The following is a 26,575-nucleotide window of genomic DNA, read 5'->3' as shown; positions in this document are numbered from 1 at the left end:
ATCATAGATACGTAAGCAAATGTCAGACGCGATAGAATACATCTATGATAGTCTTGATTCAAGGCTATTCACCATACAATTTGTCAACCAACGTCGTGGCTACAAGGCTGATTGACATTGTGTTGTAATGTGGAAATATTATATGGCAACTGTGCAAGTCAGTGAGAGTAGCAGTGGCTCTAGAGGAAGAGCAGCTGTCTGGAAATTAAGAAGGTTCCGGTTCGCTCCCTGGCTCCTCCTTTTGTGTGGATATGTGTCGAAGTGTCCTTGAGCAAGACACTGAACCCCTAAGTGCTCCCGATGAGCGGTCGGTTGGTGTCTTGAATGGTTGCCTCTGCTGTCTGTGTGACTGGATCAATGTAACTCACATTGCAAAGCACTTTGGATAAATTACAAGCCCTACTGATAGATGTTGTATCAACAAACATTGTTTAGACGGTTAAATGATCTCAGGATGTTTGAAGGGAGGACGTAATTGAATGTTTACATTTCTCTCTCTCTCTCTCTCTCTCTCTCTCTCTCTCTCTCTCTCTCTCTGACAGTTCTCTCCTAAACATCTTTTGCCCCTCCCTTCCTCTCTCCTTCCTTCTCTATCATTCTTCTCCCCATGCTGAAAGACAACCTGCTTTTCTCTCTCTCTCTCTCTCTCTCTCTCTCCCCCCCCTCTCTCCGCACTACTCCATGTAACAATGGACAGCCAGGAAACACCTTAACAGTAAATCACTCGATTCGCCTTCCAGGACCTTCCGCCAGCCCTCCATTGTTCCTGGTGAACAGAGTAAAATAACTGAAGCCTATGAGGTTCAGATGGAATATTTCCATCCATTCTCACCCCTCTCGCCCTCAGGGAAATGAGACTCTAGAATAACGTGAAATGTAGTTCTCATTCTCACCCCTCTCGCTCTCAAGAAAGATGGAAGTGAGACCTCTGTAGAATAACGCCCCTTAGCCAAGGAGAGGGATTTGTCGTTTTAATTATATGTTTGACCCTACGCTCTTACTGTCACAGCTAAAAGGTTTTAGAATGTAATGTAGCAGACAGTATGGAACACTGCTGTTACAATATACAAATCACTATGCTTTTTTGCCATGAATGTATCAAGACATCCTACTATTCTATCCTACTATAATTCTACTATGCTACTATGCAATTAGGAAACCTCTGTCAGTTTTGTGAACTCTCACTCAATTAAGACTGCTGTAGTGAAAGGCCCTCATCCATTTTTCTCCTGAGTGGGATGACAAATAGATTTAAAATTGCACACAGGCATTGACCTTGGGCATATGCAGGGAGTGAGAAAGCCGATTCTTCACTTTTCCCACTTATAAGCTGTTCATTAGCACTCAATTAAGACTGCTGTGGGTGTACTGTATTATGGGGGAGTGACTCATCGAAGCAGTGCCAGGGTTAATCGATCGGCAGGTGTTTCCAGTGGACCGTTCGCTAAATCCCACTAGCTCAGCAATCATCGTTAACGGCCATAGACTAGGACACAGTCCCATTCATATCATATAATCAATATGAACTACATGAAATCAGCAACATTCAATAACATAACACTATGGTCAAACGCTGCTGCTGTGGGATTCCAGGACGGAGGGTGCATTGTTTACAATGCAGGCTATGGCTGTGTTGTCAAACATACACACACACACACACACACACACACACACACACACACAGCTTAACATCGGGAAAATTTGTCTCGGTAGTTATGCCCCTGTCCGCATGTGTAGAAATATATTTTATATAGGGTGACCAGACGTCGCTCTGAATATTTTTTTGGGGGGCAAAAATTGCCGATCTACAAGCTCACAACGCCTCGCAAGCGTTGTGTACTTGTAGATCAATTATTTTCAGTTAATGTTCCCCTAGAATAAGGATGCTAGGGTTGAAGTGGTTAAAAAAAAAACTTCCTATCACACAAAGTTACCTGTGGTAACTCTGAGGATCCCCTAGGGGTCACGGACCCCATATTGAAGACCCCTGGTCTACAGCTTATGGAGGTCAGAAAACAGCCTTTACAGAGAATGGTTGCTCACATTGTGTATCTATCTCCATAATATCTTGTCGGTGTGCTTCAGGGTTTCCTGGATATTGATTTGACAGACCTAAGGAAGGGCGGAGCAAACATAACAGGCTTCCAGCTGGTCAACAACTCGGCGCCAGAGGTCAGCCGTGTGGTCCAGCAGTGGATGGACTTTGACCACAAAGATGCCAAAGTGCCCAAGAGAAGCCTGAAGGTATTTAATCCCCCTATCTGTGTCGGGTTTACATCTTTCTACTGCTTAATTCATACTCCATAGCAGGAGATGTCACTTGCCAAAAATAACAGATCTACAAGCAAGCATGCTTTGATGGACACCCTCGACAATTAAAAATGCTAGAATGACATTTCTAAACATAAATGTACAAGTAATTGAATACAAACAATTGAATATGGGAGAGTATTAACAATAGCCTGGCTCCACCCCCTGAATCCTTTGCCTAGCATTCAGGGTCTGGTGACGCTTTCGAAGGCGGGTGTTCCTCGGTTGAAAATCTGACCGACGAATCGGGATCGGGACAATCCAGTATGAACCAATCGCGTTGGTTCATACTGGAGTCCCACTTTGGCCACGCCCCCATCTCAGAACTCCGCTGCATTGAGAGGGCTTTCAGACTGAATAATGGAGTGAAACGAAATGAAAATTCAGGCTGAGTGTCAGGCTATATTAACAATGGTGAATGCAGTAATACCACCAGCTGCCCAGTTTCAAAATGGTGAACACATGAACTGAATAGTAGCAAACTAGTTTTACAGTGTGTTAATCAGCTTGATTACAAGCACTCAAGAATTAACTCATTCACTGCCAATGACGTCTTTTGACATCCCTCGCTGCTAATGACGTCTTTTGACATTTTGCACACAGAACCAGGAGATAACGCGATTCAAAGATTTACTGCTCAATTCACTTCCTGGTTAAAGTATTTGGGAAATATTTCGTATCTCGGCTCCTGTGTTTTACTATGTATTTTTGGCGAGACATGCTATTTTCAACGGCGTATGACAAGCGAACGGGAGGTCGCGATGACATTTTTCCTTCGCGGGAACACAGTGAAACCCTCCGTGATTAGCAACCATCAGGGGATCTAAATATTCTGTGACTACTAGAAAAGGTAAGAAAATCGCAAAATCGCTGGCAGTCTGGGCTTTTTGGGCTATTTAGTGAATGGCAGTGAATTAGTTAACATGCATATGGAAAATATAGATTGTGTATGGGACGTGAGATAATTGTTTCTGATATAAAGTGTTATTAGCTGCTGTGTCTCTGCAGTACACAGGTGCTCTGACCTACGACGGGGTGAAAGTCATGTCGACGGCGTTCCAGAACCTGAGGAGACAGAGAATAGATATCTCCCGTAGGGGCAACGCCGGAGAATGTCTGGCCAACCCACCTGCTCCCTGGGGACAAGGCATCGACATCCAGAGAGCACTACAGCAGGTCACCACACACACACACACGACTACATGCAGACACTGCGAAACAAAGTGTCACATGCACACAGACATAGATACATGCACACACCGTGTACAGTGCATAGACAACAAGTGGCCACAACATGCACAGAAGCACACACACAACAACATGTCTATGTGTGCATGTTGACACATACAGGCTAAATCACACACAAACACACACATATGTGCACTCGCACACATACGCAAGCACACACACGCACACGCAAGCACGCACACATACACACATAAACACATGCAAATACATAAATCCATGCGTGCATTCATGCAAGTGTTTGAGTGGCACATTGACTAACAGTTCCTGAACCAGGGCTGGCTGAACAAATGAGGTCTCGTTCTGTCGCATAAAGTTCACATTAAGTCCCTGCAGACCAGTATCGAATGTGACATCACTGCTAGTAAACACACCCCTGAGCATCATGGGATATGGCATCAACAATTGAGTTAACTAATGTAATGGTTGTACCAGCCAGACTACTCAATGGAATAGCGAGGCACTCTCCCCTACATTTCACATGAATATGGAAACGTACTTGCGCACAGCACACACCTAACGTTTTCACACTGTAGAGTAGAGTTTCACTTGTTGTTCGGAATGCATCAGTGCATCCCAAAGAGTGTGCAGCGTGCGCGTGTGTGTGCGTGCGTGTGTGCGTGTGTGGCCTGAGGCTCTGTCTGTGGAATGGCTGTGCAAAGGTCTGGTCAATGTAACCATCTGCCTGGGGGTGGACTGGAGATTGAGGCTGCTCTTGCTCAATTAACTCCCTCACACAGCCAAGAAAAATACTGCAGTGTACACACACACACACACACACACACACACACACACACACACACACTGTGTGTATGTCATTAACCTCCGTAGGCACACATGCAGCACATTCACAAATAAATGAACACTATGCAAACACATTCAACCCAAGCTAAACACGCAATGGCAGTGTAAACAGTTGACACATAAATGTTCTGCTGCTGGTTGATGGAACATTAATCTCATGCATGATGAGATGAGTTCCTCTTCTTTCCGCTCTGATGCCATGTGTTTGACCTTCACAGGTCCGCATCGACGGGCTGACGGGTCACATCCAGTTCAATGAGAGAGGCCGCAGAATCAACTACACTGTCAGCGTTATGGAACTGGCCCCCTCTGGACCCAAGAAGGTGAGTCTGCTGTCTGGGCTGTGAGGTGACGGAAACAGACTTGTGGTCACAAGAAGGTCACCGTATCAATTCCTTTAATTGGCTTGGATCATCTGGGTGGGGAAAGTGTCCCATCTTAAAGAGTTGGAGATGAATCATTGTTGTACTTTGTATATGTATATGTTTGTTTGTTTGTTTGTTTATTGTTCCCCCTACTTTAACGTGTCCTGTTTGTTGTAGGTGGGCTACTGGAATGAAGATGAGAAGTATGTGAGCACAGCGGCCTTCGTGAGAGGCAGCAATGAAACAACTGGCCTCCAGAACAAGACCTACATTGTCACCACTATCCTGGTGGGTGGGTGTGTGTGTGTGTGTGTGTTTTGTTGTTTTGCTGCGTTTTAATCTCAGGCAGTCAATGTGTAAAGACTATTCTGATTCCTTTTTTTTTTACCCAGGGGAGGTTCACTGACAACGAATTATGTTTTCAGGAACACCCTGCTTCACCCAGACACACACACACATTAACACATCCACCGCCAAGGGCTAATCTCATAATGTACTCACCAGTGCCAAGGTTTTATTGTTGTTTTTTGTTTTTTTCAGGTCGCCATAGGCCCCGTTAAAATCCTTTAGATTGCCCGATCCAATGTTTGTAAACAACGGGCACATGTCCTGGTGTCTACTCGTCGAGACCGCGTGTCAAACGGAGCCGCCATGTTTGAGTTCTGATCGTTTAAGTTAACATGGTAAATGCGAGGATGAAAAACTACATGTCCTGTACAGCTTTTACAGGGGTTTATGTGTACGACTTAGAATGGAGACAGACGGGAAACAAAAAACGTGATCGCACTTCCGGTCCGATCGGGTGGTGTTACACTGAAAATGGTCCCCCTAGAAAATTAAAAAAAAAAAAAAATTCGAAAAAAAGGAAAAAGCACCACAGCCCGTAGGCTACGGGATTGGCGCTTAACCGTTGGATTTAACGGCCCGTAGAACTACGGGCCCGGCGGTAAATGTGTTAAAACCTGGGAGCTGCCCGGTACATTCACAGTCTTATGCTGTTGGCCACTGAGCAGCTCCACTGGAGCAGTTGGGGGTTCAGTGCCTTGCAATTGTGAAGTTCTGAGTTCTGGTGTACAGTAGGGTAATGATGATTATCTGGTCATGTGCTAGTAGGTCGTTGCAGGTGCAAGGCAACACTCAGCCTCCACGTTACGCTATCTCAGATTCATGTCGTTAGATCGAAGAATACAGTACCACATGTATGGTATGCAGTCAGGTGTAAGTTTGGCTCAGGGACAACCCTGTCATGCAGAGTCCTTGGGAACTTTGGATGTTAACACTTATAAACCCTATGTACTTTTTTTGACCGGGGTCCCCCCGGGGTATAGCCTTGTTCCCCTAATTTTCTCCCCTCCACCAAATCTCTTTGCTGAAAATAGCCAAGCCACATGCTCACAATGCGCCTCATTGCATCACGTGAGCTTGTAGATCTACTATTTTTGCCGAATGTTTGCTTAATTTTTTCAGAATGTTTGCCATGCCCAGAATATGGTTCAAGTGGTTAAAATCACGTCGTGGGTTTTTGAAAACATTACTAGGCTGACACTGATGCGATGCACTGCAATATCTATAAGGCTTGCATCACAACTGCAGTGTTATTATAGAACAGCCACCTACAGTAGATGTGTACGGCTTGGCAGTAGATGGGCAGCAGACCTCCACTGCGCAGGTTAATGGGGTAAGGGATTTCTATGGCGTGCCTCTTTGCAAACCCTGCTGTTCTGGCTGGCGGACACAGCTAAGACTGGGTTAGGAGGCGATATGGAGGAGCATGGTTGAATGAGCTCAGTCTAGCACCCAGCACCACCAAGGAATTTCACTAAAACCAGGCCATGGAGCAGAGCTTTAAGGTTGAGTTTTCTTGGAATGTGTCATTAGGCAGACATTGTAAGATCACCCAATGTGTACATTACTAAGATCATGTTTCAGTATTTGTTTTTGCGGGTGAGTCAAGTCATGTTCAGATTGATCTCCTGACATTTTCCACAAATCAAAAAAGTTGTTGAATGAGTTAACAGCCACGTTATGGGAGGGGTGGGTAGCATTTGCTTTGGTTCACTTTTGCTTTTAACTTTAGTTGCTGGTGGTTTTAGGAGTTCAAGAGAGAGGAGTAACGTTGCACCTCAATTCCCCTTTCCCCATTGTGGACCACAATGGAAACAAGCTACAGCTTTTTTTGTGTATAGTCCACGTTGGTGTTTTCCTAATGAATGACATTGTTGGGATTTCTTTAAACTGCCAATAAAGTATCCTATCTATCTATCTATCTACCCCTAGGCTGGGACCGTAACAGATTACAATGCACAATGTGCATATTTATTGCAATCAAAAGCCATCCAATTTCAACACAACGCTCAAATTCATCATGTTAGATTACATTTTTAAGAGACTCAGCAATGAGGTTGAAAAAAGTATGAATTAATCTGGGTCTTATTATCCATATATTGCATAGGGCGAGTGTCCATTGCCATCAGCCAATTTGCCATGCCACAAAAAAACTAATGCTGTGTGTCTCCAAAGACACAAGATAGCTTAGCTGAGTGCATGGTGAAGAGAGAGAGACAGGGAGAGAAAAAGAGATGCATTTATGTCTAGTACCCCTGCCTACAGTACACTTTATTGCTAATATCTATTAAGATATGATCAAATACCTCTCATCACGTAAGAATGTTGTTCATAGGCTCCTGGCTTTCTTTATATGTGTCTGTAGCTACAGTAAAGTCATCATCAATTGGGGCTCTGAGGGCGCACAGAATGTCCTGCCACTGTGTCTCTGTTATGCTTTAATATGCAAGTTAAAAACGAATCTAAGAGAATGAGCATGTGATTGTTAAGTTGATATGTCAAGATATCACGGAGACATTAGGCTACAGTGATTCTGCCTCACAGCTAGAAGGTCCTGGGTTCGATTCCCGCCGGGGACGCTGTGGGCGCTGGGGGCACCCTAGGTGGGGTTGGCGAAAAGGGCCTTTCTGTGTGGAGTTTGCATGTTCTCCCCGTGTCCCCTAGGGTAGTACTAGGTACCCTCACAAAAAAAACATGCAGTAATCCTTGTCTCTACTGCCTCCCCCTGGTCAGCCGGGGCGCCTGATGGAGGGGAAAGGAACTGGTTGGAATAACGTGTTCCTTCCACTCGCTACGTCAGGCGATAAGAAGCGGCCTGCTCACTCCTCATGCGTTGTAGGGAAGCTTGAGCTCAGTTCTGGGCTCTCCCCAGGCTGGCAAAGGGAGAGTAGCGCCCAGGATTACAAGCTTAGGCATTAGCACTGGGTGAAAAATGGGTTACAAAATTGTGGGATAAAAAAAATAAAAAGGCTACAATGATTCTGTAAGTGGCAATAATGCCTCTGCATTTGGTCCATCTCGTTTCCATGTGATGTATTGGTGAGCAGAGAGCTTTTGTTTCCCCCGCGTCTCCTGACATCATTATATCACATTGTGTGTGTGTGTGTGTGTGACCCCGCGTGTGTGACTCCGCTGTGTACCTGGGGTCATTTTCTCTGCCAGCAGGTGACCCATAGCAGCTGTGTGTAACCATGATTACCTTCCTCTCAACCGTAACCCACAGGAGGGCTGCTCATCTTAACACCATCATGAAATATGGAAGTAGGATTTGCTGTGCTCACTGTAGTCTTAGCTTTATGTAACTCTGTCAATTGTAACGACCTGAGGGAACTGGGGCCTCTCTGGTTCGATGGTGGACAATTCAAAACTGACCTGCTTCAATCCCACTTACAATGCACTATTCACTTCTTGGCTGCTTGCCTTTGATTTATCTGTTGACTGTTGGAACATCGAAATATTCTGAGAGAGAGAGAGAGAGAGAGGGAGAGGGGGAGAGGAAAAGGCCCCAGGTGTCATGTCAGCTGTGATCTTCTCAGGGTGTCCAATCAATTTGCATGTACGTGTGTGTGTGTGCGCGTTGGTGTGTCTTTGTGTGTGCACATGCATGTGTGTGTATTGAATATCATCACTCTTTCTTCCTTTTTTCTTGTTTTGTGAAAAGCTTCAGCTGCTTAAATAGGGGATAAACGCAAGTTGTGATCTTTGTGCCTTGGTGATATTATGCATCAAACAAATGTATAACGCCGTATTAAGTTCATGCAACCTAACTATGTAATTAAACTTTATCTGTCTCTGAATTTATTACATCATAACTTTGCCCTGCTGCTGCTCACACTGGTTACTCCTATATTATGTCCAAGGCTAATACCTTTCAAGAGATATAGCATATTAATGTATCAGCTCAAGTACTGTGCAGTAATGTTATGTATATGGAGGGGGAAAAAATGTGTTACATGGGACAGATAGTAATATCCTGAGTGTAAAATTTAGAGTGTTGTGTCCATGTACACTCTAGTCTGTACAGTAACTAATGAACTCTCTGGATTTTAGCCAACATAAAATGTTTTTTCGAAGCTCAGAGTAGCTATGGTTTCTGAGTTTGATTGCATTCATGAGTCCGCATTCAAACGCAAGTCCGTGTTCATCCACAAGTCTGCGTTCATCGGTTCTGACTTTGGCCTGACCACTTTCATGGATGCCAGGCTGTCTACCACCGACAAGATGGCAGATTTAAAACAAGACCAGGCCTCTTAGGCCGACGCACAATTAAGTACATTGGACAATTGCGATCTCTCCAGGGCTGTTAAAAGAGCTTCACTAGAGTAGTGTTTCAATGATCTGAATCTGATTGTGTTGTCTACAGATTCATGATTCTTTTTGACGGGTGCAGAAAATGTGATGGTCACTTAATCTGTTCTCTATGACACCAATGATGCGTAGCCTGAGAGTTAGTTCAGGCAGCATACACTCGAGAGGTTACATGCGCGCTCATTAATATGTGGCTGTATACAGCGTCATGCAAGACCATACGTCATACACTGACTTGGCAATCAGCTGTCCAATCGGGCGGGTTATTTAAACTCACTTAAGTATGCGTTCCTTCCGCTTGTGTGTTATGGTTGTTGTCATGCAGCGTTTGCTCCCACCACCACCCCAGCACCACCAGGGGTGCTGAGCAGGGAGAAAAATTTAGCAGAGCCTGAACGCCAAGATAAAAAATATTACATCCACACTTGTATTCTCATTCTATAATATTGGTTCAATCTATTAGGTCTATACTGGTTCAATCTATTCGTGAGTTATCTAACTGAACTTCTGGAGATTTTTGTACGGTCCGATGTAAAAATATTATCAGTGATTTATTTGTAACTACTCATACAAGCACTGATATGCTACTTATGCAAGATACGCAAGACTGTGCTAAAAGCAACACAACATCAGCAATAATACTGGATATGCCATGAAAAAAGAAAGAAGAATAAGATAATGTAAGGCAATTAAAAGAATAAGGAATAAGATGAAGCCTCATGAGAAATGTCTTTAGCTGTAGTGGGGGAGGGGGGGGGGGGGTAGTTTACTGTTTGGATTTATAGAATGTACTTGTATCCAGATATATGTGTATATACTGTGCAGTATCGATTTGATTGATTTGATTGATTTGATCCTTTTTTGCTCTTATTCTTTTGTATATTGTATATGTCCTTGTTCAAGGCTCTGACAGCCGCCGGGGGAAAAAACTCTTCTTGAGCCTTCAGTCCCGGGGATTGAGACAATTCAAGCGCTTGCCAGTCCACATAATCCTTTTAGCTGTACTCAAGCATCTACTGTCGTAGATGTCCTTCAGTGGTACACTCAGCTGAATGCATCACCTTATGTAGAACTTGCATATCCCGGGAATGGCTATTTCCATACCATAAAGTGATGCCCCCCGTTAGGATACTCTGGCTGGTAGCAGAGTAGAAAGACTTCAGGACTTTCTGTGACACCTTGAATTTCGTTTACTGCCTGAGGCCGTTTCCTCGCCTTCTTTGCCACAGACTGCGTATGCATTCTCCGGGTCAGCTGCTCAGTGATGTGCGCAAAAGCTTGGCGATATACTGTAGGAGATGATTCACACCTATTCTCATCCCTCCCTGTTGTAGGAGTCCCCATATGTGATGTTGAAGAAAAACCATGAGCATATGGGGGGGAACGATAAGTACGAGGGCTACATTGTGGAGCTGGCCGCAGAGATAGCCAAGCATGTGGGCTACCACTACAAACTGAAGGTTGTCTCCGATGGCAAGTACGGAGCCAGAGACGCAGAAACCAAGATGTGGAACGGCATGGTGGGAGAACTGGTGTATGGGGTGAGTGAGCCCACTTACCCACCTACTGTAGCTGTGCATAATAATATTTAAAACCTTTGTTTTAGATGCACTTTCTATTACCTCACATTTCATTTCATGTTCCCTCGCTCTCATCCATCCTCCCAGGACAGAGACAGCCATGATGATTTCATTGTTAACACATTGTTCTTTCTCCTCTTCTGCGCACTGTGCATGCATGTGTGAGTTCATATGTACATGCACATGTCCCTTCCTCAGAAAGCTGATGTGGCTGTGGCTCCTCTGACCATCACTCTGGTTCGGGAAGAAGTGATCGACTTCTCCAAACCCTTCATGTCTTTGGGGATCTCCATCATGATCAAGAAACCCACCAAGTCCAAACCGGGGGTGTTCTCCTTCCTGGACCCTCTGGCCTATGAGATCTGGATGTGCATTGTGTTCGCCTACATCGGCGTCAGCGTGGTTCTGTTCCTGGTCAGCCGTTTCAGCCCGTACGAGTGGCACGCAGACGACTATGAGGATGGGGCCGACCCACAGTCGCCCACCCAGCCCTCGGCCTCAAATGGGGTCCAGTCAGGCCAACCGGGTGGCCAGGCAAACCCCAACCAGCAGAGCCCGGAGCAGACAAATGAGTTTGGCATCTTCAACTCCCTGTGGTTCTCCCTGGGAGCATTCATGCAGCAGGGCTGTGACATCTCCCCAAGGTAAGCAGATGACAAGGACACAAGGCTTGTTTATCATCACATACAGCACAGAACTGCCTTTTCTCTGCTGCTGACTGCACTGCCAAGAGTTCAATATGTTGTTTTCTTGTTCCAGTCAGGCTGTGCTTTGCTTGTGGGGAGATTTGAATCTTCATTGGTTAGTTATCGCACAGAATTGAGGTGAAAGTTAAGTGTATAGCGTTGTTCAAATTCTCCCTATATGGCCATTACTAGTCCTAAACCTTTAGTCCAATTGAAAGTGTGTTGTTCTTTCTGTAGTTAGTTACGTTTTAAACGTTTTAAATCCCATCAGAACATCCACCTTGTGGGGGCGGGAGCATGTTGATGCATAGTGGCTACAGTATATGAACAGTTGTGATTGTAATCATTTAGCGCGTTGATGAGGTCTATCTATCTTCTTTTTTTTTATCATTTTCAAAACTTTTTGGGGAACACCTAGGTGATACAAGTCAGACTCTTGAAGGACTTTTGTTGAGTATCCCAGTGTGGGGATGGATCAGTGTCTTATCACTCCCCTGGAGCGCTCTCCTGAGCTCTGCTATAGAACCACCCTCAAAAAGATCACCAATTAAAAATCTCATTAATGTGTCTGAAATTAGAGACACTGAGGGGTTGACTTTCTGAGCTTTCCGGAGGGACTTGAATGTAGAGGAGAGGAGAATATCAACATTAGCAGCCTCAGATCTAAACCAACAGAGACTGGTGATTGGGTTATTATGGAGAGAGAGAGAGATGTGTCTGTCTATGCATCCCAGAATTTACATTAGACAGTTAATATGCATCCTAGAATTTACATTAGACAGTTAATTAAATTACTATTTTCCTCATACTGAGACTGACTAATGAGGATTTTATTTTAGATTGTATTATTATGTATCTCGTGATAAACTGTTGCTATAGTCTGAATCTCTACAGTGAGAATGTTTGGTGAGTATTCAGAGGAAGAATGAAGACTAGTGTACTGTGAGAGGCTAATGTCACTGTCCTCTTCGCTGTCATGCCACTGAGCAAGACATTTAACAGCTGAGGTCATCTTTCTAGCCATTCCAGGTACAAATCTGTGCCACTGTAATCAGTTTTATCTGGATTGGAACGGAAGTGACTCAGGGAGAGGTAGTGGTTGACTGGGAATTGTAAGGATTGTACGTTTTTTTCTTTTTTTTCTTACAGTGTATATCTGTCTTACACAACTATCAGAAGGTAGGACATCTCTGTATGTTTTTTCTGTATTCAGTACAGTAGTACAGGATCAGGATTGTAGTGGCTGTCGCCTTGTTCATAGTGGCCTTCAACTGACATTTGCCATCTTCTGCCTGGAGACAGCACTGCATGCCTTTCCTGGGAAGATAAGGACTATTGTACTCAAGTAGCCTACTGTTCTCTCCAGGACAGAACATGCATGTGCAATAACTATTGATTTCCTGGTACACCTTCCAGGCTCACACTGGTGATCCCTTCCCTAGGTGATCACTTCCCTATGGCGTGTGTTTGTGTGTGTGTGTGTGTGTGTGTGTGTGTGTGTGTGTGTGTGTGTGTGTGTGTGTGTGTGTGTGTGTGTGTGTGTGTGTGTGTGTGTGTGTGTGTGTGTGTGTGTGTGTGTGTGTGTGTGTGCGCGCACGCGCTGGGTAGGATACACAGGATTACATAAATAAAAATATAAAAAATATATAATATAAATCTAGGGCCATGTTTAAAGAAGACATGTCACATTGTAGGTTGTTGGCACTGCAAGCCATTATAGCTGTGCTGTAGGACACACATACAGGAGATGGTGCAATTTGTGCATATTTCTTCAGCTGCAGCATGCTGAATATTTACCCTACGGCATACTGAAGGAATATTCCCTCCCTAGGAAATTTGGGTGACCTAAATGTTGTGCTTTTCACAGTAAGAATTAACACAGGTGTGTGTGTGTGTGTGTGTGTGTGTGTGTGTGTGTGTGTGTGTGTGTGTGTGTGTGTGTGTGTGTGTGTGTGTGTGTGTGTGTGTGTGTGTGTGTGTGCGTGCCCTTACGTACTAGAGCACTGCTGGTTTTCTATTCTAGCAGATAGGGCTGTATCCAAACCCTGTTTTTAGGATTCGAACTTCGGGGAGGAATTTCGAACGGACGTTCGAACCATCGTATTTAATTATTTAATTAATGAAACGATGGTTCGAACGTCGAACCATCGTTTTTAATCAATTAATTAACAAAACGATAGTTCGAAAGTCGAACCATCGTTTTATTTATTAATTAATTAATAAAACGATGGTTCGAAAGTCGAACCATCGTTTTATTTATTAATTAATTAATACAACGATGGTTCGAAAGTCGAACCATCGTTTTATTTATTAATTAATTAATACATTATAGAGCCGACATTGCATAGTCTATTGGTTTTTAAAAAAGTGGTTTCATAATGCCCATAATGTATTGAAAGGATTTAAGGATCAAACAAGACAAGATATTTCCCAAAGTTTAGGATTTATTGCTGAAGAACTCCCAGCTCCCAGAACCAGACAGTATACAAGCAATGCAGAAAAATAAAAAATAAAACAGGCGCATTAATTTTCAGTGTCTTTTTTTTCTCCAGACAACTCGCTCTCTTTTTGGCCAATATCTATTATCTAACAATACGACAGACACTATTCTGCACAGGGCTGTTAGTTACATTAAACAACTATAAAACATAAGTATGGCAGGGCGTGGAAGCTTGAAACAGTTAACAAACAATGACTTTTAAAATAAAATGCGTCACTCTCGTCTCGTGACGAACCCAAAAAAAAAAGTCTTGCCGATTCGGCCCTCACCTCTCCTATACTCTCTTCATGTTGTGTGCCAAGAACACTAGTTTGTCCACATTGTCAGGGAGGAGGCAGCTCCTGGTCTTATTAACTATATATCCTGCCTTGGAAAAGATGCGTTCCGATGCTGTGGAAGTGGCTGGGATACAAAGTCAGTGTTTTGCTGCCAACGCAAGTTTCGGGTAGCGGTCAGAATTCGCCTTCCACCACAGTAGCGGGCCGGACTTTACTTTGGACCTGTCTTGAAGGTAACGCTCCATCTCTTTTTTAACAGAGTCTCCGTCGCCTTCCTCCCCCTCCTCCTCCTCACCCCCCGACTGAAGCAACATTTCGATCTCATGCTGTTTCTTTTTTTTGGGCAGTGGTCCCGCTGGGGCCTCAGTCTCCTCTCCCTCGCTCGCACCGTCTTCCTCCGGTGTGTCACGCTGGTGTATGTGGTCAGCCAGGAGAACCACCTGAAGTAATAATATCAAAACATATTTTATTGATAATTAAAATCGGAGAAAAGGTTGTGCATAGACAGGCTACAATGTGGCATATTAAGATAGTTGTATGAATATCTACGATAGTGTTTTTCATATTTAATATATTAGCCTAACCTGGATGTATACGTTGTCCTTCATCTCATCATCAACGAATTTGAGATGTTTGAACCGGGGGTCCAGGGCTGCAGAAAGGAGATAGATGCTGGTGGCCTCCAGGTTTAGTAGCTCCCATCTAGTGTCAATTTCGGTGATGAGGGACTTTTTAAGATCTCTTACAGCAGGGCTATCTTCCTCCACTGGTGACAAGTGGCTCTTCTTTAGGTTACTTAACATGGGCACGGTTGCTGACAATGACACATTGTCCTCTTTGGAAAAGAGTTCTGTGAGCGTCTCTAGAGGGTGAAGCACGTCCGCGACATCTGCTGCCAGGTTCCACTGATCCGAATTGAGGTCGAGTAAACGATCTGATTTCTTGGAGATGGTGGGGTCGGACAACACGGCTGTTATTGGCCAGCGTTGCTCCACCAAGCGATCCAGCATAGCTAGTGTGGAGTTCCAACGAGTGGCTACGTCTGGGATAAGCTTGTGCTTATCTTTGTGTGTGTCACTGTCATTGTCATTCGGCAACAATGCCTGCTCAGTTTGTTTAGTTTTCAAAGCAGCTGTAGCTTTTGCACTTTTTCTGAAATGCCCTACAAGATTCCTACCCGCTGCAACAGTGCGTTGTATTGTTGCGCTATGTTTTATAGATGCGTTTATACACAGCTGTAATGTGTGTCCCGAGCAGCGGACCCCCTGCACCTTGCCCCAATGTTCGGGGTCTGCTTTCAATGTGTCGGTACACAGCGTCATATTACTGGCGTTGTCATGTACAACAGCGACTCGCTTGTAGTTCGGTATGACGTAAGCGTCAGCCACTTCACTAAGTCGTTGTGCTATGTTAACTCCAGAGTGTTTGACTTCCAGCTCTTTTGTTTCCAAGACGTATCCGAGTAGTTTCCACTCGTCGGAAATAAAGTGACAGGTGACTGCCATATAAGCCTCCATCCCCATGGACGTCCAAATGTCTGTTGTGAATGCTACAGCCATGGCATTGTCTATACAAGATGAAACCTTGTCCCGCACGGCCTCATGCTTCAGGGTTATGGATTTGGAAACGGTGGTTCTTGTGGGCATGGTGTAACCTGGAGCCATCACTTTAACTAACTTTTTGAATCCAGCACCCTCTACTACATTTATGGGCCTCATGTCTAAAGCAATAAAATCAACAATGCCGTCCAATATCGCCTTCTTTCTCTTCTCAGTTAATGGCTGTTCAAACTGCAGCTGCGTCTGTGTTGTTGTAGAAGCGGGAGACGGGTCCAGATCCAGCTTGTGTACCTACAATAATGCATTTTAGTATTATTAGCCTATATTATTTAGCTCTCATTACATTTATTTGAGTCCAACAGCCGCAGCGGCCTGGCCTGCACAGCGATACTTATAATTAGCGCCGATACTTACATTTGTTACATGAGCAGCCAGATTTGTTGTGCCACCGTGGAATGCCATATGTTTGTCGCATATTTGACACACAGCCTTTCTTTTATCCTCTGTTAATGAGAAGTATTTCCACACTAGGGATTTCTTCCCACTTGTTGCGCTTGCAGCTGCCATTATTGATTTCCTGATTATGACCCCTCCTCACCTCGACTCAACTCGCTGACTGTGTGGAATCATTGGAGAGACACACTGTGCGTGCGATGCGATTGTGCGTGACTTTCGTGACTTTCAAATTATTGTCAACACAACATAGTAGACCTACTGTGATATTCTGATATATATCACATTCTGATATATATTTTTCATTTTTTTAAATGAAACGATGGTTCGAACGTCGAACCATCGTTTTTAATCAATTAATTAACAAAACGATAGTTCGAAAGTCGAACCATCGTTTTATTTATTAATTAATTAATAAAACGATGGTTCGAAAGTCGAACATAAAAAGTCGATATATATCACATTCTGATATATATTTTTCATTTTTTTTTTTTTTTTTTTAATATATATTTATATTAAAAAAAGCGGAGGTTCGAACTCATTAATTAAAATTCGAATCCCGACATAACGAACGAAGGTTCGAACCTTCGAACGTTTGGATACAGCCCTACTAGCAGACAGATTGACAGACTAATTTAGACATGCAAAGATGTTGAATGGGAGACGAATATTCCTTCCTTAGGAAATTTGGGTGACCTAAATGTTAAATGTGGTTTTCACAGTAATAATTCACACAGGTGTATACCAGCATACTACTTAGCATCGACCTAAAGTACATAACAAATAGAATAGAAAACTAGGAGTATTCTGGGCCGTCAGTACCAGAACTGAGAACAAATTACATGGTAGAGTTTCTTATTTGTGTATCAACACAGTTAAAAGGGTCAGGGCTAGGGATGAACAGAAACGATTGAAAACACCACTGAAATGTGCCAGAGGAGCTGTGTTTTCTGTAGGAAGCCGTGTGCATGTTTGAGATGTTTGAGCTTGAGAGGCATGGTGTGTGATCAAAGCTTCACTCAGACAGACCTTGGATGAACAAACATTAATGATGTTTAAAGTGTAAATGTTGCTCATATATTGCTGAATCATACTGTATATTCTTTGGGTTGTAAGATGATGAGCCGTGTGGGGTGATACTGTCTGTATACAGCAAACAGATCAGATGAGTTGATGATGAGGGAGGACATGAGGAAGGTTATGTTCTCTGAGAACGATTAGAAGTGCCACACAAGTCAGCCACATGGTCCCCATAGATTCACAATGCATGAAATACAACATATTCATTCAGTAAACACACACACACATGTTGCATGCACATGTTATCGGTAAATACATGCATTAATTACCATGAATATATAGAAAATGTATGTGTATTGTAACACACATGTTTTGTCTTGTGATAATATTGGATTAATACATTGGATTGGATTAATAAATTAATACATTTGCTTTATGTCAGTTCATGATCACATGATGGTCATAATTGGTATGCAAATAGGCAAATGAGAATGAATTTAACCCAATCTGTTATAATTACAGTAAAACAGATTTACTGGAATCTACATGGTAACTGTGACATACTGCACACTTCAACAACCTCACATTAAAGAAAATAAAAAGTTTAGTTGAATGTTGTGTGGTTTTGTGTTTTGTGACTTTGTGAGAACAGAATGTAGTAGAGAGGTGTATTCGGTCGTCTGTCAGCATTTCCATTTAGTCACCAACAAAAGACCAAGGTGCAAATTTAAATTAAAGGTGCTGCGATTATTCATCCATTTTGAGGATGAATAAGAAGAAGGATCAAGGGGAGGAAGGTGAAAAACAGGAATAGGGGGAAGACAAATGAGAAATACTGGAGGGTCAATTAGCAGAACTGTCTGGATCTAAATATTAATTAAAACTTGAAGTCATGAGTCTCTAATAGCACAATGCCCGAGGAGGACTTAACATGTTTATTCTGCATCACTCAAACTCACAACATTAGACACCAAGGGCAATGGTTTATCTCATGAGCTACTGCCACCCTAATGTGAATGTGAGTGAGAGAAGTCCATGTCATCAAGCAAATGACTTTTGGAACCAGCTGTGTTAATTGGGTAGAATGCTGAGGGATTGTGGGTATTGTACTTTGACTCTTTGTTACAATACATTGCATTTAACGGCAGATTTCAAACTAGTGCCAAAAATGGCGTTATCAAGACGACTTTTTCACTTTATTTCGTGATTAGATTAGAAATACAACAGGGACTTGTCCCTGATTAATGCAGGTTAATCCAGGACAAAGTGGTTGTTTTGGGCCGGGCAGCAGAGCTGAAATGTCTAATTTCCTTGTGCATGCGTGCGTGAACCAGTGTGTACATGCTGTAACTGTACATGGTTGTTTGTATTAGTTTTTTGGAGTGTTTGTGCCGTTCTCCTTCTAATGTCAGCAGCAACACTCGGGTCCTCTCATAAGCCATTCTGTCTTACCATCACTCCATCTGTCCTCCTTTACCACCCTCTCCCCTCCCCTCTCTCACCCCCCCCCCCCCTCTCCCCCCCCCTCTCCCCCCCCCTCTCTCCCCCCCTCTCTCTCTCCCCCCTCTCTCTCTCTCTCTCTCTCTCTCTCTCTCTCTCTCTCTCTCTCTCTCTCTCTCTCTCTCTCTTCTCTCTCTCTCTCTCTCTCTCTCTCTCTCTCTCTCTCTCTCTCTCTCTCTCACTCTCTCTCTGGATGAATTTAGGGATGAATTGATCGGTTGCCATTTCCCCTCATCTCATTGCTGATGGGATATGTCCTTCATCTCCCCTCTCGCACCCACACACACACACACACACACACACACACACACACACACACACACACACACACACACACACACACACACACACACACACACACACACACACACACACACACACACACACACACACACACAAACAAAAATAGGAGTGATATGGCTGAAATAAATGAAAAGTGGAGCATCATATGGAGTAGGTGCGGGCGGCCATAGCTGAGTGGTTAGTGAGCCCGCCTAGGGAGCCAGAGGTCCTGATTGCCCCAGGTACGATTCCAGGCCACGCCAGCATATGTGTCGATGAAATGAAATTTGTCCCTGAGCAAGACTCTTAACTCATTCAGTGCCACTGGACGTCTAAAACGTCCGTTGTAATAAGCCCTGTGCCACTGGACGTCAAAAAATAAAATAAAAAATCTTTTTTTTTTTATGTTCAAAACCCAAGATCTGATGATTTGAAAATGTTCTGCTGCATTCACTTCTTGTTTAACTTCTTACTGAAAAAGGCTGTATCTTCGGCTCCTAAGCACTTTTTTTTTTACAATGAATTTTGGCTGTGGCACTGAATGGCACTTTTTTACAATGAATTTTGGCCAGTGGCACTGAATGAGTTAACCCCTAATTGCTCACAGGCCCTCATTGGAATCAAGACCGCAAGGACTTTCATGAACGTCCTGTTAAAAGGAATTATCCTTATCCATTATCCTAGGTCAGAGAACATAAATATGAGTGAAACTGTTACAATTTACTACAACTCCTCCTCCTCCTCCAGCTGATACTACTAATAACAATAATAATGTTGATGATGATTATGATAATATTACAATAAATGCTTGTCTGTGTGTCTGTCCCTCCATCTGTAGTTCACGTACAGTATCTCGAGAACCGTCCGACAAACTGACTTCAAACTCGTGTGCGTCAGCGACGGGTACAACGGCTACTCTGACGGGTACCACTGGTATTGCATAACCGGATGGGGCATGCATTTCCAACTTGCATAGTAACAATACAGATAACAGATTCAATATATTACCCAAAGTGGAAAAATATTATCCTTGTGACATTATGCGAGCATTGAGAAATGCCATGGGTGGCTCACCTCAGGTTGCCATATTACAGCAGATACATTATTCATTATTGAATGATTCTGACCGTCAGGCTGGGAAATTGCTGTTGTGGGAGGTAGACTGTAAATGACACACTTGATTTATTTCAGCCCAGCAGCATGGAACTGAAGACAGACACACACACACACACACACACACACACACACACACACACACACACACACACACACACCTACACACACACACACGTATGTGAACCTGGGAATTAGATGCTAACAGCAGGCTAAATGAATGCATGCCTTTCCCAGAATGTAAGCATTTTGAGGCCGCTAAAGCACATACTGAAGTCTTATGTGCTTAATGTGGTGTTAAGTGGTCAGATGGGTGGGCCCTGATCCAGAAAAGGTTGAGAATCACATGTATTAGAGGAACATGCCTACATAATAGAATATGACCATAGGGCAGCTTACTAACGCGAGAATAGCAATCCTACTTTTAATGTGTGTGAAGACTATGAAATGTCAAGATGGGGGCTTTTGGGCTTTGTGGAACTTAGTTCTTAGGACTATAGGATATACAGTAGGATTTAGGATTGTGGGGGAGAATGGAGGGCAACTCTGGAGAGAGACGGGGTTATAGAATGTGTGTGTGTGTGTGTGTGTGTGTGTGTGTGTGTGTGTGTGTGTGTGTGTGTACACACACACACACACACACACACACACACACACACACACACACACACACACACACACACACACACACACACACACACACACACACACACACACACACACACACACACACACACACACACTTTGTAGTGTGTAGTGCAGCTGTTTGATTTTGTTAAACCAGCTGAGTTTTGTACTGTTTATTTTCTTAATATAAAACTGTTTCCCAGAGGGACTTGTTATAACCTTCCCTGCTTCACACAAAACTAATTGGAATCTGCTGTTTCTCAAGGAAGTTTCCTCTGTGTGAGAGAGGTGTGATGATCTAATGATCGCCCACAGAATAAACTTTATTGTCACATCACAGGTTTACAGGTGTAAAACAGTGGGTGAAATTAGTTTTCTTTGCTAGTTCCATCGTTTTATTGCTATTTCCATAAAAAAGAAATGGAAGAAGAAGAGGGGGACAGGAGGAGCATCAGTCACTGTATTACATTGTGAAAACATATTAAATTTGCTCATATAACACTCATCATGTGTGACTGGTGTGTGAGATACTGTACAGTAGTCGTCCCTCACAAAATTATTTATTCATTGACCCACAGGTCAGCAGTTTGTTATCTTGATGCCTTGATGAAAATTGCGGGAAAACTGGTTTTGATCAGATGAACACTACACAGTTAGAAAGAGACAAACAAACAAACACACGCGCGTGTGCACGTGCACACACACACACACACACACACACACACACACACACACACACACACACACACACACACACACACACACACACACACACACACACCTTTATGAGGACAAAGATAATGTCTCCTCAGAGGCTCAAAGAGTCTCAAATCTGCATGTAAAACATGAACATGAATACACCAGTAGAGTGTGATGGCATATGAATGTAACTCTGGTGGATATGAATTATGTAACAGCCAGGGGACTACAAGACCAGTGTAAACATTGCCAATAGGATGAGTAGATATTGGGCCCTATTCTCCTCAACCATGTACATGATACCACTCAGCTGTGTCATCAGAAAGCTTAGAATAGATTTCATAGTTATGATGATGCCACCCAGTTACATAGAAATATATATTTCCAAATGATTTTCGCCCAATTGGCACTTTAGTGAGGTGTACTGTATATTTCTGACAGAAGTGCATTGATGGCAGAAAATGTCCTCCAGCTGAGAGAGAAACTGCAAAATTGCAATCACTTACATTTTGACTGGGATCAATTTGATTTGCAGTTTGCAAATCTGGTCTAGAGCGGATGTGTGCATGCATGTATGTGTCACAGTATGATTGGAAAACCAACTCTGAGAGTGTACACATGGAACCATTTGTACATTCTCAGAGTTATGGGGGGCCTTGAAATGAGAAAGTTTGAGAACCACTGTGCTACACTAAATGGAACAGAGCCTTAATTAGTATAACTAGACCGTACCCGGTGAAGTGTGCAGGCGAAAGTAGTTGCAAGCGTGGGGTTATTGCGCGTCTTGTCGCGATGTTTTTTAAAACGCTAATAAACAGCTGAGATTTTGCGAAATTGGGGGAAAAAAATGGCTGCTGTGCATAGAGCCTATTGTGTAGGTGATGTGGTGATGAGTGGCTTAAGTGGTGTCTGAAATTTGCTGAGTGGCTAAACTGAACTGGACTCTGCTGATGATTGTGGACTACAAAGCTGGCTGTCTCCTTCTAACCAGCCTCCAAACTCACCAGCACTTTGTTTCTGTGTTTGTTAGTTAGTAATGTGTAGATTTGCCATGGGTTTAAGTTCTGTTCAGTTTACAGCCTGTGAGTGTAGGGGGTGTGTGGCCATATTTTTGTTTTCAGTTTGTTCCCTGTTTTTCTTAAGTTTTAAGTTTTAGGTCAGATGCCTGTATTTTTGTAGTTTTCTGTTAGGTAAAAGTAAGAATAGGATTTAGTTTTTGTTTTTAGGAGAAGCTATTTCCCAACTGTTTTAAGTAAACCACTGCCTTTTAGATTTTAAACTGGTGTTGGTGGGCTGTGTTTGGGGACTGGGAAGGAGGGAGTCCATATGTTTGTGTTACACCCGGTGACACTTAGGCTGGGTTTTAACAGTCAGTTGCCATGTTAGAGACTCACGGTAGAGCATCTAAGGAGAGCCTTGCCAATACTCTGTGGCAACATTTTATTTCCACTGAGGAGAGCTGCTGGCGTTTGACCTGGAAAGAGACGTAGACGAACAGACTGGGAGACAGGGGGGGAGGGGGGAGAGAGAGAGAGAGAGAGAGAGAGAGGGGTGAGTTGACCAATCTCCTCCTCTCAGCTCGTCTGAAGTGTTTGTCATGCAGAGTGCTGCCATGGCAACCTGAAGTGATCTTTTCGCACGGTGCTGCAGCTCTCAGCTTGAGTTAAATGCTCTGTTGTTGGAGTTTAACCGTATGCTGCTGCTTACAATACACACTCACACAATTAATTGTGTGCTGGCGTTGCGGACTCAAAATAGCTGATCTGTGACGCGTTGTGAGCTTGTAGATCGGCTATTTTGGGTGTGCGAAAACCAAGTATAAATCCAACCTAAAAAAAAAAAAAAGAATTAACCATAAATGACTTGGAAAATGTAATTTCTTCTATACTTCTGGGGACATTTGACCCTCACAAGTATGGTAATACAAGTACTCACACACACTGACCTCTCTCCACATAGTGTTGACACTTATCTCCTTACAACCTAAAAAGCCATTAACACCAGCCATCTCAATGTGTCCATGGCTTGTGCATCCCTCACTATAGTGACGCGTGTGTGTGTGCGTGCATGCGTGCGCAGACAGCGAGTGCTCCCATTCCACCCAGTGGATCAGTGAGGTATTGCTAGGGTTTATCATGGGGTTACGTAAGGGCAAGACAGCCTCTCTCATCATTCAACCAGTGGCTTGTTAGATATATACTGTGTGTGTGTGTGTGCGTGCGTGTGTGTGTATATATATATATGTATATATCCCAACACTTTAGTTTACTGCTGAGTGTAATTGCCAGCCTTTGCTATTATACTGTAGGCTGGAAACAGTATTATCATAATATTCTCATTTTCGCTGTATCGCATGGTAATACTAACCTTTCATGGGGGAGGGGGGATGGGGGGAGTGAGTGAGAGAAATGGAGACTTGTAAACCTCGACAATCTATTGTTGTGTTCTTAAGAAAAAAACACTCAGCTGCATGCATTGTGTTACTGTGACCTTGAAGATGAAAGACCTCACAATATGGTTCCCTAACAATCAGTCAGTCAAACAACAAAACAAACAAACAAAAGGAGGACAAATAAATGTTCTGTACTAATATACAGAGAGCAGAGATAGAGAGAGATAGAGAGAGAGAGAGACAGAGAGTGACAGACAGAGAGGGAAAGATACTTATAGATAGGAGGAAGACTGAATGTAGATAAAGAGACATAATGCATAAATACAGCCTCCCTTTCAATGCAGACCACAGACTCCAGTCAGAAATGGTTCGATAGAATAGCCCTAGTCTCTGTTGCGGTCCATGTCTCCTGTTGAACTTGATAACTGTTTTATTATCAAGAACGGTAATTATTAACAGTTTCACACTTACATATAAGACGTACATAAATTATAGTATTATATACATTATAAAGCACTGGCACATGATTATAATTATAACAAAGACACTTCATAACTAAATAATTTTTGGTAGTTATAATATGCTGTTCCACTGAGCTTATAATGCATTATGACCAGCACTTATAATATGTCATAAAGTTGTTATATGTTGTCATACATGATTATAAACATGTATAACGAGTGTTATAATGCCTTATAAGTAATGCATTATAAAAATGAGACAGTAATGAGACGCATTTGAGACCCGACCTTTAAGTAGCCTAAAGTGTTACCTCATCCTCATTAGCAATTGAAGTGATGAAGTGATCTGACCATCAGTGGCATAGCCAGAACGCTAGCCTAGGCTGGACCTAGGCAGGAGCGGGTGGGCACGCGTGCGCGTGCATGTGCGCCCCGACCGTGTGCGCTCGCGGGTTTTTGTTACTTTTTTGCGGGTTTGTTACGGATTTCGGATACCTATATATATATATATATATATATATATATATATATATATATATATATATATATATATATACACTGTTATCAAAATGGTTGAATATGATATAATTTTTTTCTTTAAAAAACAAAAACAAATCAATATATACATATACATACATATATATATATATATATATATATATATATATATATATATATATATATATATATATATATATATATAATTATTTTTTGGGGGGGTGGGCACAAAAATGAAAAGGGTGGGCCCAGGCCTACCTATGCCCACCCGTGGCTACACCCCTGCTGACCATGCAGAGGAGTAATATATTCACTTATCTTCTTTTTTTAACTGACTCACAAAACCAAAGCCTCTCCCATTATGTCTCACCAGGATAGGCTGTATGCCTGTATCCATCAAACAGGAGACGCCGTATCCATCCATTCATTAAGAACACATCTCCCAAATATGTCAGTTAGCGTAGAAGAAGCCTATTGACCTGTCCCTGATTTGTCTTTAAATCGCTCTATAATTAGCCATTTTTTCTCCCGTTTAAACCTCTGTAGTTCCTAATCCATTGTAATGTGGCCATTACTGTCTCATTTTTTACACTTGCTAAAGCCATTAGTCGTGCCAATTAGCATATCGAATAAAGGAGGCCGACTAGGGGAATTCTAATGAGAGTTAAGTGCTACACCCGAACCGGTCCTCAAGGAGATGAGGGTCGAGGTGGTCTAACTCTGACACTGAGATGTACAATAATGTCTGGATAATGTACAGTAATGTATTAGAAGACCGAACCCCACACACACACACACACACACACACACACACACACACACACACTGGCCCTCATTTATCAACGGAGCGTATAAACCGGCGTATATTTTTCCATATATTCGGCCGTACGCCAACGTCAAAGTCACATTTATCAACGAATCCTATACAGCCGATCCGTTTGGTCCCAGCCTTGATAAATGTCACGGCTGAAACCGAGCGTCATTTAAATAACACGCCCTTAAATATTCTGGAAACAAACGAAACGACATGAAGAACCGAAAAGAAAGAGTTTCGCCGTCTCGCCTCGCCTCGCTGCCTGTCAAGTCACACACACACACACACGCACACGCCTCTCTCTCTCTCTCTCTCTCTCTCTCTCTCTCACACACACACACACACACACACACACACACACACACACACACACACACACACACACACACACACACACACGCCCAACTGTGTCTTTCATGTAATCCGTAGCGGTACAATCTTTGTCACGTAGGCTTGTAGCCTACATGAATGACATATTATGATACCAATCACATCGCCATGAATGGAATACGTTTGCATATTAATTTATTTACCCCATACCGAGCAGTGCGCGTTCGAGTTACACTAAAATAAAGCAGTCAGACTCGGGCAGGCTGCAGTGATTCCGTGCCGCCACGTTAATAAGAGATGGAGCGTCTGGTTTATATCCTTAACCCAGCCAGGTTGTAGTCTTCATAACTCTCTATGACATAACTCCATACCATAGGACAAGCTACTGTAAGTTTGTACACCTCAC

At 43.0% G+C, this 26,575-nt stretch overlaps 1 protein-coding gene across 1 annotated transcript in view; it reads left to right on the top strand.

Annotated features, from left to right (window-relative positions):
- The window catches only part of LOC308076274 (glutamate receptor 1-like), a gene marked incomplete at its 5' end in the record, with an annotated part of 81,263 nt that overhangs the window by 38,013 nt on the left and 16,675 nt on the right, over positions 1–26,575 (top strand). Inside the window, 6 exons of the mRNA XM_080416487.1 lie at positions 2,086–2,244; positions 3,319–3,486; positions 4,578–4,682; positions 4,902–5,012; positions 10,712–10,918; positions 11,156–11,601. Coding sequence (XP_080272613.1) covers positions 2,086–2,244; positions 3,319–3,486; positions 4,578–4,682; positions 4,902–5,012; positions 10,712–10,918; positions 11,156–11,601 — 1,196 coding nt within the window. The remainder of the gene's footprint in view (positions 1–2,085; positions 2,245–3,318; positions 3,487–4,577; positions 4,683–4,901; positions 5,013–10,711; positions 10,919–11,155; positions 11,602–26,575) is intronic.

The sequence above is a fragment of the Gymnoscopelus braueri genome (genome assembly GCF_963280865.1).
Source record: "Gymnoscopelus braueri genome assembly, chromosome: 20".
Lineage (NCBI taxonomy): Eukaryota > Metazoa > Chordata > Actinopteri > Myctophiformes > Myctophidae > Gymnoscopelus > Gymnoscopelus braueri.
The sequence above is the reverse complement of the archived record's forward strand: the minus strand, read 5'-3'. Positions and strand labels throughout refer to the sequence as shown.